This window comes from Onychostoma macrolepis, chromosome 01, assembly GCF_012432095.1.
Source record: "Onychostoma macrolepis isolate SWU-2019 chromosome 01, ASM1243209v1, whole genome shotgun sequence".
NCBI classification, from domain to species: Eukaryota; Metazoa; Chordata; class Actinopteri; order Cypriniformes; family Cyprinidae; genus Onychostoma; species Onychostoma macrolepis.
Genome location: NC_081155.1, coordinates 11,227,176 through 11,249,627, shown reverse-complemented (window position 1 = coordinate 11,249,627; position 22,452 = coordinate 11,227,176). Strand labels below are relative to the sequence as shown.

Below are 22,452 nucleotides of genomic sequence, written 5' to 3'. Positions count from 1 at the left end.
AGGATTGGAACAAAACTCTGCAGGGCTGCGGCCCTCCAGGAGCTAGGGTTGACACCCCTGGCGTAGGCCTACCCTGCTGAAAAAAAAACATCACAGAATTTGTCATTTTTACTGGTTATACCCAGCTAACAATTTTTTGTTCCCAGAACGTTAATGGGACTTGTATTGGTTTTAATGGAAACTGTAATGGTCCCCTGTGGGTTTCTGGTAGCCTAATTGGTCTCCTTCTGTTGGTGGTTTATACAACCACTAATGTTGCATTCACGTGCTATCGGAATTATCGTAAATACGATTCCTAGTCAGAAATTGGACATGAATGGCTATAGAGAGGCCTTATTTGGCCAATTTCCGATTGGGAAACTCGTATTTACGATAATTCCAATAGCACGTGAATGCAGCATAAATCCTAATGGAATATGTCCCAAAATACACTACAGAAAACCATTTTGCACGCTCTGAATGTGCAAACCCATTGAGCACAGTGTATTGCCGTTCTTTTATTAATTAGTGCTTGTTTTGCGTGTGTTTTGGTTAATGCTTTCATTTAGAGACAATTATCACTCTCCATTTTTCTATTATACACACAAGAACCAACATTTCTATTTTTTCAATATTTTTTATTTTAATCTTAAAGCAACACAAGACCATACAACAACAACTAGAAGGACAGGGAAACAAAAACAAAACAAAGAAAGGGCAAACGGTTTGGATGATCATACAACCATAGAATTACATCAGTTCTTCCAGTTTTATACTTAGTTTAACAATGTTACACACAGATTTCTAGGCCAGTGGGCACAGGCAATATAATGTGGTGTGTTTGTTTATTGCCCTCTAGTGGCGAACCATTTAAATTCCAAAAAGAATCAAACCAGTATGTGACGTTGAAGCCTCGTTTGCTGAAACCACGTGATTGGCCGGTTTCATGTGCTCCGAACCCCTGATTCAAAACAAAAGATTCATAGTTTCGAAGCTTCGTGTAGAAGCGTTGTGAATTTGCCCATGAGCATATTACAGCTTTTCTAAATCAAAACAGATTTAGGTGTAGAATTTCTAATAAGAAAAACAGTGAATTAAACTCACTGATGGAATTTTCGGGATGGAAGATTCCCTGGTTATAAAGATGGAGCCGCATGAAAACAGCCATACCATGCCAGATGTGAAGACGAAAACCGGCCAGTCCTCACCTAGGCAAAGGCGGGAGAATAAAAGACAATGTAAGTTGGTTATTTGTCACTTACAAAGAATCTGTTAATTCGGTTATTTGTTGACCGCGACTTTTGAAACATCACTTGTGTCAAATGATAGAGAAGTGATTACTCCAGATGTTTTGTCGGACCAATTAAAATTCCTTGACTAATACTGACTACAGGTGCGAGATAGCGGTTTTAGACTATTAAAATAAGTTCTTAGATGATGATAATTAAGGTAACTTTAACAAAAAGAACGAATTAACAATGTACAGAGGAACAGCAGTGATAAAATACACAGTTCAATACTTGACACCTTGGCAATTGAATCGCCTTTGACTAGCATTTTTTTTTAGTTTACTCGCCAGACTGATATACTATGTGTGCGTGTGTGTGTGTCTATATATATATATATATATATATATATATATATATATATATACAGTGCCCTCCAAAAGTATTGGAACAGTAAAGACAAAATTGCTCTGTTGGCTGTGGAGTCAAGATCATACAAATATGATGAAAAGATGAATATGAGACAAAACTACAGAATGTCACATTTTATTATTGGGTGATTCAACACATAGATGACGTTATCCACCAGCTAAGAGTTCATCACTTTTAGAGTTTCATCCCTCTATCTGATGTGAGCAGAAGTATTGGATCAGTTGCCTCGCAGGTCTTTCTAAGTGATCAGCTGTGTCCTGTTGCATTAATTCTTCAGACATTAAAAGCAGGGAATATGTCGTATCAGTAATATCCATTACTTCTGCATTCTGAGTCTTGCATTCGATGATGACACCCGCAAACCAGGATGATGATGAGGGAGCTGGCTTTGAGAGAAAAGCAAGCAATTTGGATGCTAAAGGAAAAGAGGAAGTCAATTACAGCTATAGCAAAAACAAAGGGCATGGAGAAATCAAGAGTTTGGAAACACCAGCAACCAACAACTACCTGATCGGCTGAGAAAACAACAGTAGCTGATGACAGACAAATCATAAAAGCTGTGAAAATGAACCCTAAACGATGTGTCTGTAAAATCACCAACAACTTCCAGAAAGCTGAGGTGATGCTCTGAAAATGTACTGTCCTCAGGAGACTTTGACACAGAATTACAGAAGCTACACAGCAAGATACAAACCTCTGACCAGCTCCAAAAATAGAAAGGCAAGATTAGAGTTTGCAAAAAAGCACAAAGGTGAGCCAGAAGAGTTTCGGAACTGTGTTTATGGACCGATGAGACAAAGATGAACCTTTATCTAAGTGATGGGAAAGCAAAAATGTGCAGAGAAAAAGGGAACTGCAATGATCCCAAGCATACAGCCTCATCTGTAAAGCATGGTGGAGGTGGTGTCATGGCATGGGCATGCATGGCTGCCTCTGGAACAGGCCTCTCGACTTTACTGATGACTTAATGTATGATGACAGTAGCAGAATGAATTTGGAAGGGTACAAAACTATCTGAATCTTATCAAATATGGTTAACTATACACACACACACAATGAGATCAGCTTCTTAGAGAGTAACAAGGCAGACTAAAGCCATATTCAGCTTATTTTCTAACATGCATAAATGGAACTGTGATCAATAATTATTCAAGAAATATTATAATTAACATAATTATGAGGGCCATTGTAGATCTGCAATCCACTCCTTCAGCAACTCATATACTTTGCAAGTAAAATCTGAGAATTTATTAGCCAGTGGCTAATATTAGACATCATCTAGTTGCCCAGAGTGCAGATTTAGTCACATATGAGAGTGATTTATTCACAATGTAGAGGGTTGCTGAGTTTCTCAAATGCCTCCTCCATGTGAAAACCAATGAATTCAGGTAAACTGGTTAGAGAGCAAAACATAAGTTGGAGCATATATTTCAGTTTATACTATTATATGAATGTGTAATTATTGCAGCAGTAATTATCTGCTGTGTTTAACAACTGAAAAATTTCTAAAAATTTCTAAATCACCATCAGGGTGATTCAAGACCCTTTCGCTCCTGACCAACTAACTGCACACCAGATAAATAAATAAAAATCTAACTAGCATCATGAAGAACACTGCAACAATATTACAGTAATATTATTTATTGCCCTTAAATTGATTATTGAGGTATTTTAATGTTTATTTTAGATCAGAAGGAGCTGAAAGAAGATTTTGTCACTTGCCATCAACATGGGATGCTTTTCATTCGACAAGCAAACCATAAGCAGCACATGAGAAGTCACTCTGAAGAGAAAGCTTTTACCTGCTCCGAGTGTGGAAAGCGTTTCAAAATGAAGAAGATCCTTAAAGACCACATGACCATTCACACTGGAGAGAAACCTTTCACCTGCTCCGAGTGTGGAAAGAGTTTCAAAATGAAGAAGATCCTTAAACAACACATGAAAATTCACACTGGAGAGAAGCCTTTCACCTGCTCCGAGTGTGGAAAAGGTTTCACAGTGAAACAAAACCTTAAATATCACATGAGAAATCACACTGGAGAGAAACCTTTTACCTGTCCTGAGTGTGGAAAGAGTTTCATTGTGAACAAGAGTCTTAAACAACACATGAAAGTTCACACTGGAGAGAAGCTTTTCACCTGCTTTGAGTGTGGAAGGAGTTTTGCTTTTAAACAAACCCTTGAGAAACACATGAGAATTCACACTGGAGAGAAACCTTACATATGCCCTGAGTGTGGAAACAGTTTCAGAGACAGACAAAATCTTAATGTTCACATGAGAATTCACACTGGAGAAAGGCCTTACGTCTGCCCTCAGTGTGGAAAGAGTTGCAGATTGAGACAGAACCTTCAGAATCACATGAGAATTCACACTGGAGAAAAGCCTTTCATTTGCCCTCAGTGTGGAAAGAGTTGCAGAATGAGACAAAACCTTGAGAGACACATGAGAATCCACACTGGAGAGAGGCCTTACACCTGCTCCGAGTGTGAAAAGAGTTTCACAATGAAACAGCGCCTTACGAGACACATGAGAATTCACACTGGACAGAGGCCTTTCGACAGACCAGAAAACCCACCAGCTATTGAATATGTGATATAGTCAATCTGTTTAAATGATTAGGCCATTTGACACAATAAGACTCAATGGAATACCAGTTTTTACAGTTAGTTTACTTGCAGCAACTGCAGTCATAATCTTGATGATTAGTTTAAAACTTGTATAGCCCTAACAGAATACATAGTTAGTTAAATAGCAATGTTTTTTGTTTTTTTTATTATTTGTATTTTTCTTTACTCATGTATCATATATACATTTTATATATCCCGATATATATTATGTATAGCCTTCCTTAATATTTATGTTTTTCTAATAATGCGTAATCTTACGTTGTGCAAAGAAAAGCATTTAGAGCTCTTAGTTATATATCTGAGGTTATTCAAGAAACTTTGTTCATTTCATATCATTTCATATTCATATTTCCTGCCTCTTTCTCTGCCATTTTCTTTCTCTTTCTCTTTCATTTGCCGCTTGGCAGAAGAGTTGATTATACATCTACAAAACAGCTACAAAAATGACCAGAGTCTGGCACCAGAAGTGAGGAAGAAGTGAAAATCCTGAAGATTTTCATCTCCCTAAACCACTGCAGAAAAACTCTTCCAGTGCCAAATTATATTTTTTTCCCGTAAATACATTGTTATTGTGCACATTAAAGCTGAATCGAGAAACTGAATTATGCACATTAAAACAAAAACAAAATTTGTTAAAAGCATATTAGGTACTGGATAATGTATTAAACCGATCAATTCTCCCTAGCGGTGAATCAACCAAATTTCTAAGAGATTCAAACCAATGTATGACGTAGCAAAGCCTCGTTTGCTGCTCACATGACTTTTCTTGGCCAGTTTGATTTGCATTCCGAACAACTGATTCAAAACAAGGATTTAGATCACCTTTCTCAGTGTTTTGAAATTGCTTATTTTAAATATAAAAATATTAAATTCATTTATTAATGAATTCTTCTTCATTAATAAAATTAAAACCATCAGTGCACAATTGTCCACACCACAATCTGTCAAGCATATCTTACCAGCAAACATTCACATCCTTCTCTTCACTCTCTGAGGAAGAAGTCTCCAAACTCATCCTTTCTAATCATCCTACTACTTGTTCGCTTGATCCTATTCCATCTCATCTCCTTGAAGCTATTTCTCCTGCAGTAGTATCTGCACTCACTCACATCATTAACACATCCCTTCACACTGGTGTTTTTCCCTCAGCATTTAGACAGGCTCATATAACCCCGCTACTTAATAAACCCACCCTCAACCCATCTCTTTTAGAGAACTACAGACCGGTTTGCCTTCTTCCTTTCATTGCAAAAACACTTGAATGAGCTGTGTTCAATCAAGTCTCTGCCTTTCTCACACAGAACAACCTCCTCGACAGCAAACAGTCTGGTTTCAGAAATGGACATTCAACCGAGACTTTGCTCTCAGTTGTTGAAGCCCTAAGACTGGCAAGGGTGGATTCCAAATCTTCAATACTTATCTTGCTGGATTTGTCTGCTGCTTTTGACATGGTTAACCACCAGATCCTCCTGTCAACTCTATTGGCAAAGGGCATCTCAGGAACCGCACTCCAGTGGTTTTAGTCTTACGTCTCAGATAGGTCCTTCAAGGTATCTTGGAGAGGTGAGGTGTCTAAGTCACAACATCTAACTACTGGGGTGCCTCAGGGCTCAGTTCTTGGACCACTTCTCTTGTCTGTCTGCATGTCATCACTGGGTTCTGTCATTCAGAATCATGGCTTTTCATATCACTGCTATGCTGATGACACTCAGCTCTACCTCTCATTTGATCCTGATGATCCGACGATAGCTGCTTGCATCTCAGCTTGTCTAACAGACATTCCTTGCTGCATGAAAGACCATCACTTCCAACTCAACCTTGACAAGACAGAACTGCTTGTGGTTCCATCAAACCCATCGTTTCATCACAATTTCACCATCCAGTTAGGGCTTGAAGAAGGTCTGCACACTCTCAAACATCAAAAAAATCACAAGTGAGAAAACAAGGCAAACCTTCTTCAAGCTCTTACTTTTTGGGAAACGTTTTTTGGTCTATGCACCTCAGTTGGATTATTTTGAGGCGTGGTGAGTCTTTGGCTACCATCCAGTTAGGCACATCAACCATAACTCCTTCAAAAACAGCCAGAAACCTTGGAGTTATGATTGATGATCAGCTAACTTTCTCAGACCACATTGCTAAAACTGCCTGGTCCTGCAGATTTGCTTTATTCAACATCAAGAAGATCAGGCCCTTTCTTTCGGAACATGCTTCACAACTCCTTGTTCAAGTTCTTGTTCTGTCCAGGCTGGACTATTGCAATGCTCTCTTGGCAGGTCTTCCAGCCAGTTCTATCAAACCTTTACAATTAATCCAGAACATGGCAGAAAGATTAATTTTTAATGAGCCGAAAAGAATGCACTTCACTCCTCTGTTTATCAGTTTGCACTGGCTACCAATAGCTGCTCGCATAAAATTCAAGGCATTAATATTTGCCTACAAAACCACCTCTACCTCTGCACCCCTTTACCTAAATTCATTACTTCAGACTTATGTGCCTCTAGAAGCTTGCGTTCTGCAAGTGAACGTCGCTTTATTGTGCCATCCCAAAGAGGCACAACATTTTAAATTAAATGTTCCCTCCTGGTGGAATGACCTGCCCAACTCAATCTGAGCAGCTGAGTCCTTAGCCATCTTCAAGAATCGGCTAAAAACACATCTGTTCCATCTTTATTTGACCTTCTAACTCTAGCACTTGCTATTCTAATTCTATACAACAACAAAAAACAACAACAATTAACACTAGCTTTTCTAATCTTTTTGTATTCTATTTATTTGTTCTATTTTTATTTATTTTACAATTAACGAGCATAAAAGCATAAAACACCTCTAAAACTAGCTTGCTCTGTTCTTTTTCTATTCTGTCTATTTTCTTTTTATTTATTATATATATATATATATATATATATTAAAAAACCTTGCTACGTGTAATGCATTAAGCTAACTGAGACTTGTTATTGCACTTGCATATCATTGTTCTTTTGTTGATTTTGATTGCTTCCTTTGTCCTCATTTGTAAGTCGCTTTGGATAAAAGCATCTGCTAAATGACTAAATGTAAATGTAAATATGATTTTTGGTTGCATAATCTTTGCATAATTTAAGTGGACAAAAATGACTGAGCGATCTGTGAGAGAAACGGGATCCAACATTTCCTGGTGATAAAGATGGAGCAGCATCAAAACAATCAGACCACAGAGTCAGCAGATGTGCAGACGATAAGAAGAGCGGGAGAATAAAAGACAGTGTAAGATGGTTGTCACTTACAAAAAGTGTAATAAAGTTTAGTTTAGTTTGACTAAAATGTTCTGTAAAAAAAAAAAAAATGATTTCAGTCAGCGAATCACAGAAAGTGATGGTATCGAGCGCATATATGTATATATATATATACATTTAGTAATTTAACAATTTAGTAGACACTTTTATCCAAAGTGACTTACAAATGAGGACAATGGAAATATATATATATATATATAATGTGTGTGTGTGTTTTTTTTTTTTTTTTTCTCATCGGTTTTCTATCAGCTGTGACATAGGCTATAAATCTGCATGTTTTTTATATTTTATCCAAGGGCCTTTTTTTTTGTTTTGTTTTTTTACCTTTATAGCATTTTCCCACTAATCTCATTAGCTTTCATTTCAAATGCTTACATTTGATCTATAAATTCAATTATAATAATGTGATTGTTATTATCTATACGTTATCAAATTAAATAATTTACACTGAAAAATACAACTACATTAAACTATGAGATTCTTTAAAAAAAAAAAAAAAAAAATTGAACATACAAACAAGAATTATGGTGGAAATGATACTTTTCAACGAAATTAAAATGCCACTAGGTGCCAGTAGTGAGCTTTTAATGAATGAGTCATTGAGTCGTTCATTCAAACGATTCGTTCAAACGGCAGATTCATCAGATGCTAATGCTTTGGCTAATGAAACTTTGACTCAACCGATTCGTTCAAAACACTGAATCATTCAGCAATGAATCGGATGGTTGCTTTGAGATGCGCTGTGGTTCCGCCAAAAATGTAAGTGACCTAATGTTATTGTATTTGCTCATTGAACTGTTTATAGAACTATTAAACAGTTTATAATAGTTTATAGAACTATTAAACAGTTGTAATGGTGAAAACGTTGAGTGATGTTGCCTAACTATCTGTATTTTAAATATAAAAACTTTCCATTTTGAATTTTTACCTCAGTATGCTAAGTTTCTTGGTGTTGCACGTTTTGATTTCTCCTCGAGAGCTGCGTGAACCTCGCCTCAGCAGCGCAACCTTATACTGTCAGATGCATTATATACAGTAGCTATATCCACTATTCGCCACTCACTCTAAATGTAATAAAATCAGAATAATACTTGCGTTTTGGTGTTTACATAGTTATTTTTGGTTAGTGATGTTTTAATCATGTTACTTGTCTGACGTTAATGAAGCGTTAATGTCGAGCCCTGGAGTCTGTGCCGGGGCTCAGCCCCAGACGGCCCCGGCCCAATTTAAACCCTGGATACAAGTGAGATGGATATTAGTACCAGGTGTAAATTGAGACTAACAGTGTCTAACAGAGTGCTCTCTCTCTCTCTCTCTCTCTCTCTATATAGATGCTAAAGCAAAGTGTATTTAGGTTACGAGATAATAGATTTGAATGATCGTTGTCAAATTTAATGGCAATAACATGAGAATAACAGATTTTAATAATACAAAAAAAAAAGACCTTTGTTGCATTCAGGTCTGCAAATCTATAACTTTCTTACATTTACTGTCCTTGAATTGATTTTTTTATATTATTATTTTTTTATTATTATTATCTGAGGGATCTAAAAGAAGGTTCATTTGCCATCAGTGTAGCATGTGTTTCGTTCAACAAGCAAGTCTTCAAAAGCATATGAGAATTCACACTGGAGAAAAACCTTTCACCTGCCCTCAGTTTGGAAAGAGATTTGCACAAGGACAACTTAAATGTCACATGGGAACTCACACTGGAGAAAAACCTTTCAGCTCTCGATGTGGAATAAGGGGGAAAAAATCAAAACAGCAATGCTAAACACCTGATTTGACTATTCTCATGAGAATATTATGCTTATGTTTCACTGTGAAACTCTTCACACTCAAAGCAGGCAGAAGTCTTCTCTTAAGTGTGAATTTTCAGGTGAATGTCAAGGTTTCGTTTTACTGTGAAAAGCATAATATTCTCATGAGAATAAAGTCAGGTGATTAGCATTGCTGTTTTGATTTTCCCCCTTATTTATATTTATTTATGTATTCAATTTCCATTTAATGTATTCCTGTACATTTCATTTATACTGATTCTTAGTATGTTTTTCTAATGTTGTCTAATGCTGTGTTGTACAAAGAATAACATTTTAGGTTCATTGATCTGTGCTAGGCAGAACCTTAACTGATGGAAAGAATAACTGTTGTCTTTCCCTGTATCAGCCTCATTGTTAGAGAAGAATTAACTTGACAATATGTATACCTTTGAATATCAGACAATAATCTTCCTGAAGGAGAGAAGCTGCGGAATGACAACTTCTAAAATGTCTGGTGTGAGAAAATCCTGTAGTTTTTTCTCACTGAGCTTCTGCAAAACAGAAAGTCAGTGTGATTGTTCAACATTTTCATTCAAAGAATTAAAGAATTGAGTCAGACTGTGCCTTTGCATTGTTTCACAGGGTCTTCAACAAAATTCCTGTAACCACATTGGTTAAATTTATTCAAAATATGTGCATAATGCCTAATATGCTGATAACGGCTACATTGATGTTTCTTTTTTTTTCACCCATTGAAGGTGGGGTATGTATTATTATTATTATTTTTATTTATTTATTTTTTTTCAAAAACGCTTTAGAAAATTGAGTCGGGTCAGGAACCAAAACAAACAGATTACTGTTTGGCATTTGTCGTGTCGCGGTGCGGCATCCAGTGTAGACAGCATCACTGATTAAAATTTCTATAGTATTTTGTCGCGCCTTTTGGGTAGGGGCGTGATTTCAAATATCAACATATCAACTTACCCAACCTTTACGTTCCTACACTAAAAAACTTAATTTTGATAATGTCATATCGACTCAATAAAACACTTACAAACAATTATCCCACAACAAATGGATTGTGGTATATTTCATCGAACAATTGAGCTCAGTATACTGTCTAAGTGGAAAAAGTCCTACATTCAAATAACACCTCCGCAACATGCGCCTGAGGAAAGCCGTTGGGATTGTGAATTCAAATGCAGATGTGCGGGAAATCAAGCAAAGCCGATTTCAGCCAAATCAATCCCAAGAGAAGACATATTCATCGTTATAGGCCTATTCATCAAGTTTCAAGACGTTTTGGTGAGTATTGAGCACAGTAAATCACTTAAATTATTTTCTAAAGATTTTATCAGTAACTTTAAGCTAAAGCTGAATATATTTAGGCTACATGTCATGAAATAATGAATCAAAATCTATACCGACTAACATTAAATAACTTATTTTCTGTTACTTGCCATAGCCTATTTAATGCGGGGAAACTTTGTCATTAATGTTAGTTTTGCCATGAACCGCTTTTGAAATTTTTATTTAACAAATTATTCAGAATTGATGCAGAAAACCTCTTGAATGTTTTCTTAATTAGAATAAGGTATCCACCAAATATTCTGTGATTTGTTAAAGTAAGGTGATAAAATGTCAACTTTGTTTTCTGTGTTCTGTATTTTGTTTAATGTATTTCTGTTTTTAATAAAACATTTTTTTTTTTTTTTTTGGGACAATGAAAAATAAACAGTTGCTACTACAATTTTGAAATATATAATTACTCCAACTACACTGTTTGGTAAACAAATTTTTATTTCTGATTGCGCTAATGTTAATAAATAATTAATAGTTAACAATGTTAATTGATCGAATTCATTTTACAGCAGTTAGTCCAATTGAAATATAATGAAATATTTTATTATATAGTATTATATATAATCTATGGAAAATATATAGAAATATTTCTTGATTAATTTATTGTCTTTGTAACTTACAAAGCCTGACTTGACATTAAATCAGGCTAAATAACACTGAGTTCACCGCCCCCTATTGGCAATACATCGAAACGTCCCACTTCTGACGTCCCGACGCCTCGGTTGCTGAAATCACGTGACCTCGCTAGTTTGATGCGTGCTCCGAACCACTGATTCGAAACAAAAGAATCGTTGACGTTTCGGATCTTCGTGAACCAGTGTTTTGAAAGCGCCCATCTCTGCATAACAACTGCTTCGATTTTAAACCAAATCAGTTTCGATTGTAGAATGTCTTTTAGAGAATAGAATGAATTAAAACTGACTAACGGGTGTTCTGCGAAATGAACTTGATCGATAAAGATGGAGCAGCATGAAAGCAACCAGACCACACAGGCACCAGATGTGAAGACAAAAACCTGCCAGTTGTCACCGAGACAAGAGCAGAAGAATGAAAGACAGTGTAAGTTGTTATTTGTCAGTAACATAAAATCATATTAGTTAAATTAATCTGTTATCTGTGGATTGTGACCAATAAACCATATGTGTCAAATGATTTATAAGCCTAGAATGGGGTTATTCCAGATGTTAAAATGACCGCAGTATAGTTGCGGATTTGTTAGAGCAACTTATTGTTTTTTTAAATGATCTAAAATCAGACTGAAGCCAGAGAAACAGAGTGTTTTAAAATGTGATTTTTAGTTGCTTGAATAAATGACCATTCATTCCTTTTAATAAAATTAAAAAGACATAACTACACCACTCTCCAAGCAAAAGTAGCCTATTTCTTTATTGACTGCCTTCCAACACATTTTGTAAGCTGCAAATTGTTCATTATAAAAATTGGAATTGGGGGTGGAGGTAGTAGAATAAAAATAACAATTTTAACAATATTTCAAATGACTGCAAAATCAAATTATAAACCAGTGATTAATTTAATAACTATAACACTATAAACTAGCTATAAACACAATGAATTTGTGATTCTGAAAAGCTACTTCACATATTAAAAAAACAAAACAAAAAAACATTCCATTTCGAATGTTAAAAATGGATATAGTCATTTTATGTACTGCTTTTTATATATGTGTAGATGCAGGCTACATGCTTTCTCCACAGTGAATGTGTTCCAATGATTAGTAGTGGTGCTTAAACGTTTTTTTTTTTTTTTGGTGGTGGTCATGATATTAGCTATATGCTTTTCCACTGTCAGGTCATTGTGAGCCAGGGCTTATTTCCACTGTCTGGCCAGTAGCCTGGCAATGCTACTCTAAAACCCACCCTGAACATGTCTCAATAGAACAACACCGAACACAATTCCACCATTTCACCAGCAAGGAGAAGATGAATTGAAGACTAGCTAGATCGCTTAATGAACATGACAGAAGCTGACTTTTGTCTTTACAAAAAAACGTAAGGATCCAACATTGATGTTTACACCTGTTACACCTGCTTCTGTTTATTTTTTATCAAATGCACAAAACAACTAGATTATGGTTTTTAAGATTTAGATTAAAAAAAAAAAAAACTCTGTTTATGTCACATGTATTAAAAAAGAATGAGCATTTATATAAATTTTCCATGCAATTATCTGATTTGAGGATGTTTTAAAGGGTGGTTGATTGCGATTTCACTTTTTTAACGTTAGTTAGTGTGTAATGTTGCTGTTTGAGCATAAACAATATCTGCAAAGTTGCGGCGCTGAAAGTTCATTGCAAACGGATATATCGTCTTTTCAAATTCTGGCAGTTTGCCTACAAAAACGGTTGACACGGACTACAACGAGTTACTTCCCAGGTTTGTGACATCAACCGGGAACATGCAACAAAGGGGGCGGGGCCATGCTGCACTGCTTTAGAGAAGAGGAAGAAAACTAGGGGTGCACATAAAACATCTATTCAAATATGAATCACGATTCTGTCTTCTAACGATTCTAATGGATTCACAAGTTTCAAAATCAATGTTCTAAAGCAGCGGTTCTCAATCCTGTTCCTCGCGTCACCCTGCTCTGCACACTCTCTGCATCTCTCTCTCTCTATCTCTCATTCATTTCACCAGCTCAGCTCAAATAATGAACTGTTCCATTTATACACTTATTTTCACATAGCTATGAAAAGTGTTAAACATGGACACGCATGCGGTTGCCGTACTGTATTAAAGCTTTAATCAGGATAAAACCATATATTAGAAGGTAACAGAAGCAGTAGCATTTACAAATAACAGCGTATCTAAAAGTATGAGACAACAACAAACAAAAAAAAGCATACCATTAAGAGCCGTGGTTGCACAGGTTCTGCGCGATCCTTTTCACTTATATTCTCTGGGTCTCAATCAGGCTCAAATTGATAAGCAATATAGTAGGGCTGCAACAAACGATCATTTTGTTAATTGATTAATCTAACAATTATTAGAACGATTAATCATCAATTATTTCACTGATTAATCAGTAGACTTTGATTATTCAGCTTTTGCAATTAGTTAAAATATTAAGTTACACATATTCTAACATAAATAAAGGTCACTTCAGCTTTAGAAAAGCATATTATGTAATTACAATTATTAAACAATTAATTGGTTACACTTTACAATAAGGTTCATTAGTTAACATTAGTTAACATGAACTAAGAATGAACAATACTTCTACAGCATTTGTTAATCTTAGTTATTGTTAATTTCAGCATTTATTAATGCATTATTAAAATCACAAGTTGTGTTTTTTAACATTGGTAAATGCACTGTGAACTAACATGAACAAACAATGAACAGCTGTATTTTTTATTAACCAACATTAACAAAGATTAATAGTTAAATATAAGAAATGCATTGTTCATTCATGTTAATTAATACATTAACTAATGTTAACAAATTATATCTTATTTGTCAGGGTTCTGTCACTTCGGTCTAGTTTATTCGTGGTTTTGTGACAGAGCTCTGACACTCCCTTCTTGTCTTGTTTTCTGGTGAGCACGCAGCTTTGAGTGTACTTGAGCCGTGCGCTCTCTCGTCTGCGTGCTCTGTTCATGTTGGAGCGTGGTGTTCGGATCCTGGCACTCCTGTCTTGTTCAGGCTCGGTTCTGGTTTTCGTGTCGGGGTTCGGGCACTCACGCTCCAGGTTGGTCTTGCTGTGGGAGCGTGCGGTCTCGAGTTCGCTCGGGCCATGCGCTCCTCTGTCCGTGTGTTGTGTTTTGTTCGGCATGCGGTTCGGGTTCGGCCGCGTGCTTTCTCTTGTTTTGTCTTGTTCTGTGTTTTAGTTTTGTGTGAGCACATGTCTTTTGTCTTAGTTTTCTGTCTGCCATGTGCGCTCATGTCAATTTGTCTTGACCCCACCCACCTTGTTTCCTGATTATTGGTTAATTTGCCCCACCTGTGTTTTACCTCGTTACCCTCCTCTTTTGCTCCCTATTTAATCTCCTTGTGTTTGCAGTCCCGTGAGAGTTCGTCGTCGAATGTTGTGTGTGCGTGCCTGGTGCCTTGTCCTGCCTTGTCCAGCCTTGTCCAGCTTTGCCAGTCTGTTTTCCCCTACGGGGTAGTTTTTGTTTATATTTTTGTGCTAATAAAGCCCTTTTCCTCCTGCATTTGAGTCCTCGCTCTCATCCCTTAACCCAACCCTGACAGAACGAACTCACCAGCATGAGGACTCAGCGGAGGAAGGGCTTGCGCCATCCGCCACCCTCCACTCTCTCCAACCCCCTCTACCAACGCATCCTCCAATTCAAGTCCCTGAGCTCCCTCCGTCAGTGGGGGACAGATGTCCAGTGGTGCAGCAGAGGGGTTGGGGTTCAATGATGCGGCCCTCAAGGACCTCTTCAATAGTGCCCTTGATGAGCCCCTCATCTGGTGGAGGATGAGGGGGCTGGACCACCTGACGTTTGGGGGATTTGTGGATTTCCTGGCACGTCACCCAGTTAAGGAGGTTGCAGCACCCCCAGTGACGGCTGATGCTGCAGCGCCCCCAGTGGTGGTTGATGTCGCTGCAACGCCTCCAGAAGGGCCGGCCGAAGAGACTGCAGTGCCTCTGGTGGTGGCTGAAGAAGCTGCAGCTTCCCGGGGGTGGCTGATGTTGCTGAAGCGCCCCCAGAGACGGCCAACGATGCTGCAGCGTCCCGCTCTTGGAAACGGAGGAGGAGGAGGAAGAAGGCTTCTCCCTCCCTTCAAGGCCTGGAGGCCATTCCTGAACCTGCTGCTGGCCAGGAGGTCACCTCAGAGCCGCCCAGGCTCCTTGCCCTGCCGGCTCCGCCCATGCTCCTTGCCCTCCCGGCTCCGCCCAGGCTCCTTGCCTTGATGCCAGCGCCGCCCAAGCTCCTTGCCCTGCCAACTCCACCCAAGCTCCTTGCCCTGCCGGCTCCGCCCAAGCTTAAGCTCCTTGCCCTGTCGGCTCCGCCCAAGCTCCTTGCCCTGCCTGCTCCTCTCAAGCTCAAGCTCCTTGCCCTGCAGGCTCCGCCCAAGCTCAAGCTCCTTGCCCTGCCGGCTCCGCTCAAGCTCCTTGCTCTGACGGCTCTGCCCTTGCTTCCTGTCCTGCCGGGGCCGCCCTTGCTGCCTGCCAAGCTGTTGGCCCCGCCCTGGCCCCCTGCCGGGACCCCTGATGTGCTAGAGCCTGCCTGGTCTGTCCCTCCGGCCCCGCCTTGGCTTTTCGCCGGGGTTCCTGTTCGGCTGGAGCCTCCCTGGTCCGTCTCTCCGGATCCGCACTGGCCCCCTGTCAGGACTCCTGTACTGCCTGAGCCTCCTTGGCTCAACCCTCCCGTCCCTCCCTGGTCCCTTCTAAAGACTTCCTGGACTGATTTTCTGGCACTGGCTTGGCTTCTCTCCCTCTCACCCTTCCTTGTCTCTGTGTGTTGACCCCTGTCTGTCTTATGTTCTCATGTTTGTGCTAGTCTTGTGTTGTCATGTTCCTGTCTTGTTTTTGGTGTCCTTTGGGGAGGGGGTAGTGTCAGGGTTCTGTCACTTCGGTCTAGTTTATTCGTGGTTTTATGACAGAGCTCTGACACTCCCTTCTTGTCTTGTTTTCTGGTGAGCACGCAGCTTTGAGTGTACTCGAGCCGTGCGCTCTCTCGTCTGTGTGCTCTGTTTCATGTTGGAGTGTGGTGTTCGGATCCTGGCACTCCTGTCTTGTTCAGGCTCGGTTCTGGTTTTCGTGTCGGGGTTCGGGCACTCACGCTCCAGGTCGGTCTTGCTGTGGGAGTGTGCGGTCTCGAGTTCGCTCGGGCCATGCGCTCCTCTGTCCGTGTGTGTTGTATTTTGTTCGGCCGCGTGCTTTCTCTTGTTTTGTCTTGTTCTGTGTTGCACGCAGCTTGTGTTTTTTCACTTGCTGCGTGCTTTCATGTTTGTCATGTTTCGTGTGAACACCCGGCTTATGAGTCTTCTCATTAGCTGCGTGTTCGTGTCCTGTTTAGCACATGGCTGATGATTTGTATTGCTGGCCATGTGCTTGTGTTTTTGTTTGGTGTGAGCACATGGCTTTTGTCTTAGTTTTCTGTCTGCCGTGTGCTCTCATGTCAATTTGTCTTGACCCCACCCACCTTGTTTCCTGATTCTTGGTTAATTTGCCCCACCTGTGTTTTACCCTCCTCTTTTGCTCCCTATTTAATCTCCTTGTGTTTGCAGTCCCGTGCGAGTTTGTCGTCGAATGTTGTGTGTGCGTGCCTGGTGTCCTGTCCTGCCTTGTCCAGCTTTGCCAGTCTGTTTTCCCCTACGGGGTAGTTTTTGTTTATATTTTTGTGCTAATAAAGCCCTTTTCCTCCTGCATTTGAGTCCTCGCTCTCATCCCTTAACCCAACCCTGACATTATTGTAAAGTGTTACCAATTCATTATACAAATAGATGTATTTGACACACAAAATGAGATGACATACAGAGACACCCTCTCACCATTTAATTAGCTACATGAAAAAGTAACTGAATTACACATTTTTCACATTCTGCCTAACATCTCCTTTTGTAAGTCATAAGAAACAAAATAGATAAGACGCTTTGGATAAACATATCTTAAAATACCTTATAGTTATGACAACCAAAACAGTCCTTAGCTAGATCTCTGATCTCTGTAAACCAAACTGTCACTTTAATTAAATTATTTTTTCCCACTAATAAAAATATTTTATCATTAGCTAGCTCCACACTGGAGAGCTGCTTTATAACACAGAAAATCAAGTTGTAATTCTAACTGAAAGTGACACTGACTCTGGTTTTTCATGTTTTATACTTTAAAGCTGCTTGAATTAAGGCTATCTATTGCATAAAGTACTATATTTATAAACAAACATGATGTGACCAGACTTTACTGGAGTAATGTTACGTTACTGAAAAGCAGAGCTCATGCAAACTTCCACATCGTTGTAATCAGATGCATTTTTAACTGCTGCTTTCACACTGCTGTCAGTTTTTGTTGTGTTTATTTAGTTACTGAGAGGAAAGTGCCAATATATATTTACATATTCATCCAAACGCCGCTCAGGTTCGGATGCATTTTCTCTGAACCGCTGTGTGTGTCTTCTTCTCTTGAATTCTCTTGTCAATTGTCAACAAAAATATTTGTTGACAATTGTTTATTGTTGACGTTGTCGATAATGTCGACTAATCGTTGCAGCCCTACAATATAGACGATGCCATTGTTTACAGTACAACCAGAGCACATGCCGCTGAGTAGGGGTGGGAATCGCAGGGTACCTCACGATAACGATAATATCACGATACAGGAATTTTGTGATAATCTATATATTTCTAGAAAAAAACACTTCCCGCGCCCCTGGGTGTGACTGACTTTAGCCCACTTGTCCCACTAATTTGGGAGAGGTGAACTGTCCCCCGCGGCCGCACCCCCTCCCCGTTCCACTTCTCACACAGCTTCTGTGCTCGGTACCTTCTCAACAAGCAGGGGCGCCAATTCCCCGCACAGTTATATGATAGATAATATGATAGATAATAGAAAACCGCTTAGCGTCGCAGATGATTTTTTTTTTTTCAAGTGCTTGTGCCGCCCCCCACGTGTCATGAAAAAATTCCGCCCCGGGCGGCTGCCCCGTTCGCCCATGCCTAAAACCGCCACTGACAAGAATGCTAAAGATCACAGCATCTAGTGTCAGTTGCTAGTGCACCTTAGCATTAATCTTACTCCCCTCACTCTTTCTGAGTGGGATTTGAACCAGTGTTTCCAGCATAGGAGATGAGTGCACTAACAAGGACTCTTAAGACCACAGCCTATAGCATCAGTTGCTAGTGCACCTCTTGAGATCAGGGGAGTGAGGTTTTACCCACACAGTTAACACCTCCATTACACTCGCTTTTGGCCAACAGTGGAAACGTAGCTAATGTGACCACATGCATTCGTAACCACCCATGAATGTGGTTTGAATTTTGCATCCTGTTTACACCTATTTTAACAAACACAAGTTAGTTGGATCTTAGTACCGGGTATAAATGGGACCTAACAGTATCTTACAGTGGAAAATGCTATAAGCAAGGACATCAAATGCAAGAACATGAGAATGACAGATTAAACATTTAGTATGTCAAAAACCTCTGTCGCATTCTACTGTTAAAATTACTTCAGCTCAGTCTCACCTTATTTATCCTTGAACTGATTTTTGACATTGATATTTTAATATTCATTTTAGATCAGAATGAACAGAAAGAAGATTCTGTCACTTGGGAAGAATGTGGGATGCATTTCTTTGAGCAAGCAAGTCTTGAGGAGCACACGAGAATTGACACTGAAGAGAAACCATTCATCTGCCCTCAATGTGGAAAGAGTTTCACAGTGAAACAAAAGCTCGAGGCTCATTTAAGGATTCACACTGGAGAGAAACCATTCACCTGCCCTCAGTGTGGAAAAAGTTTCACGCAACAAGGTCAGCTTAACATTCACATGAGAAGTCACACTGGAGAGAAACCTTTCATCTGTCCTCAATGTGATAAGAGTTTCACATCAAAACAAAGCCTTAAAAGTCACATGAGAATTCACACTGGAGAGAAACCTTTCACCTGCCCTCAGTGTGAAATGAGCTTCACACAGCAAGGATACCTTAAACGTCACATAAGAACTCACACTGGCGAGAAACCTTTCACCTGCCCTCAATGTGGAAAGAGTTACAAAGTCAAACAAAGCCTTGTGAGTCACTTGAGAGTTCACACTGGAGAGAAGCCGTTCATCTGCCCTCAGTGTGGAAAGGGTTTCACAGCAAAACAGTGTCTTAAAAGTCACATGAGCATTCACATTGGAGAGAAACCTTTCACCTGCTCCATCTGTGGGACGAGCTTCACACAACATCAAAGTCTTAAACGCCACATGTGGACTCACACTGGAGAGAAGCCTTTCATTTGCCCTGATTGTGGAAAGAGTTTTGCAGTGAAACAAAGCCTTGAGAGTCACATGAGAATTCACACCGGAGAGAGACCTTTCACCTGCTCTGAATGTGGAAAGAGTTGCACTGTAAAACAAAACCTTGAGAGTCACATGAGAATTCACACTGGAGTGAAGCCTTTCTCCTGCCCTCAGTGTGGAAAGAGATTCACAGTGAAACAAAGCCTCGAGAGCCACATGACCATTCACACTGGAGAGAAGCCTTTCACCTGCTCCAAGTGTGGAAAGAGTTTCACAATGAACCAAAAGCTTGAGAGACACATGAAAATTCACACTGAAGAGAAGCTTTACATCTGCCCTTTATGTGGGAACAGTTTCACAATGAAAACCAACCTTGAGAGACACATGAAAATTCACACTGAAGAGAAGCCTTTCACCTGCTTTGTGTGTGGAAAGAGTTTTAGAATAAAACAAAACCTTGATAGTCACATGAGAGTTCACACTGGGCTGAAGCCCTTCATCTGCTGTGAATGTGGGAAAAGTTTCACTGTGAAACAAAGCCTTGAGAGCCACATGAAACTTCACAATGAAGCAACGGCTTTCACCTGCTCAGAGTGTGGAAAGAGTTTCACAGTGAAACAAAACCTTGAGAATCACATGAGAATTCACACGGGAGAAAAGCCTTTCACCTGCCCTCAGTGTGGAAAAAGCTTCACACAACATGTACACCTTAAACGTCACATGAGAATTCATTTTGACCGAGTCGGGGAGTCTTCTCTGCTGTCTCCTGTGTACACCATCCATCCAGATGAAGTGATAGCAGTCATAGCATACCAGGACACCCACCAGCTGTCGGAGGAGAGTGATGTAGTCAATCTATTTATATGATTATTTGGCTATGACCGATAAGAGACCAATGGGACAATTTGGTCAGGATTCCACTTTTACACCCCTACTCTTAATGAGTAATATTTTCAATGTCAGTTATACCTTGTTTGTTAATAATGATTTATGCAATGTTTTTTTCTAATCATGTATAACCTAATCTACAAATAATAACATTTAAAGGGATAGTTTACCCAAAAATTAAAATTCGCTGTTAGTTTACTCACCCTCAGGCCATCCAAGATGTAGGTGACTTTTTTCTTCAGTCTGATGCAAAAGGCACACTTAGCTGGAAACACTTCAGGAGTTTTGAAGTCGTCATCGGATTGGTTAGATTATGCAGGATTTCCCGGGAGACATGTGTGTCACGTTCTTTAACGTTCTGCCTGGAAACAAAAATACCGTGGCGCCAAACCCACTCACGAAAGAAGAAAGCCGTTTTGTTGTTTACAGCTGTGACAACGCTGGATTTTCAAAAGTATGCGAAAAATTTAAAGTTCGTAGCCCAGAATCTTTAAAATATGTCCAAGAGTTACACACCAGTCTGTTATTGGGACAACATTTCCAAGCCCCCAAACATGACGCGGCACAAAACGAAACGTGATTGGTTGCTTTAGCTGTCAGTCATATGGCCTCTTGGGCAAGCCTTGGCCATTCAAAGCGGCCAAAGTTCCCAAACCTTCTGCCGTCAGTCTGAAGGTCTGGCTACGCGAGACTAGTGGCTGATGGTGTTTTGAAGATTTGTGCTACCCCATCAGATTTTGCTGCCTTCCATTAAAACAATAGGGAACAGTCCGATGAGTAGGGTCAATTGTCAGGAAGCTGGTTTTGAGCGTCAAAAATATGTATAGAGAGACAGAAAACCAAATCAATACCCGTGGCTCCTGACGATACACTGAATTCTTATGAAGCGAAACGACTGGTTTGTGCAAGAAAATTATCATAATTTACAACATTACCTTTAATACACAGCCTGGGCAAACAGTTCTTAGCACATTCACGACAGTCTGGAGCGCAAACTTCCTCTGTTGTATAATGACGTGTGTGTGTGCGGGCGCTCACTCACATGTAAGCTGATGATGCTGTTTGTTTACAATGGAGAATAAGGGCATGTGTGAGAACTGAGAAGGATGGAGGATGCAGCGGCACATCCAAAAGCCTTGGTGGGAATGAGGACTCTCAAAACATGGTGGTGTTCGTACAATGACAACATAGGTAAAATCTATCTGGATCAGAATGCTGGAAATCTGTGAAGAGTCCATCTTCTCAATTGGGATTGTGCCAGCAAATCAGCAAATCTTTTTAAATTGGTTCCAGCATCCAGGATAAGCACAGGTAAGTACCATTTTGAAGAACAATAAAACACATTCCGGAAATGTTTGGACGTTTTTTAAATTTGAATAAAACGAAAACTAAAAGACTTTCAAATTAGTCAAGTTTAAACTGAGAAATTTTACACTTTTATTCACTAAATGAGCTAATTTCAAATTCGATGCCTGCTACAGGTCTCAAAAAAGTTGGCACGGGGGCAACAAAGGGCTGAAAAAGCAAGAAATGTTGAAAAGATTCAGCTGGGAGAACATCTAGCAACTAATTAAGTTAATTGACATCAGGTCTGTAACACGATTAGCTATAAAAGGGATGTCGTAGAGAGGCAGAGGCTCTCAAATCTGTGAAAGAGTGCGTAAAAAGATTGTGGAATACTTTAAAAACAACGTTCCTCAACGTCAATTTGCAAAGGCTTTGCAAATCTCATCATCTACAGTGCATAACATCATCAAAATATTCAGAGAAACTGGAGAAATCTCTGTGCGTAAGGGACGAGGCCGAAGACCTTTGTTGGATGCCCGTGGTCTTCGGGCCCTCAGACGACATTGCATCACTCATCGGCATGATTCTGTCATTGACATTACTAAATGGGCCCAGGAATACTTCCAGAAACCACTGTCGGTAAACACAATCCGCCATGCCAAGTCAAGTCAAGTCAAGTTGAGCTTTATTGTCATTCCGCTACATG

At 39.6% G+C, this 22,452-nt stretch overlaps 1 protein-coding gene across 1 annotated transcript; it reads left to right on the top strand.

The window, feature by feature from the left end:
* The first annotated feature begins 884 nt into the window (after positions 1-884).
* Positions 885-21,802, top strand: LOC131543598 (zinc finger protein 850-like). Its single transcript, XM_058781114.1, has 6 exons — positions 885-1,217; positions 3,325-4,234; positions 14,993-15,244; positions 15,286-16,005; positions 16,369-16,475; positions 18,865-21,802. Exons 1-6 carry the CDS (start codon positions 1,100-1,102, stop codon positions 20,436-20,438), a joined length of 3,681 nt encoding a protein of 1,226 aa, XP_058637097.1. The 5' UTR covers positions 885-1,099; the 3' UTR covers positions 20,439-21,802.
* Positions 21,803-22,452: the final 650 nt, after the last annotated feature.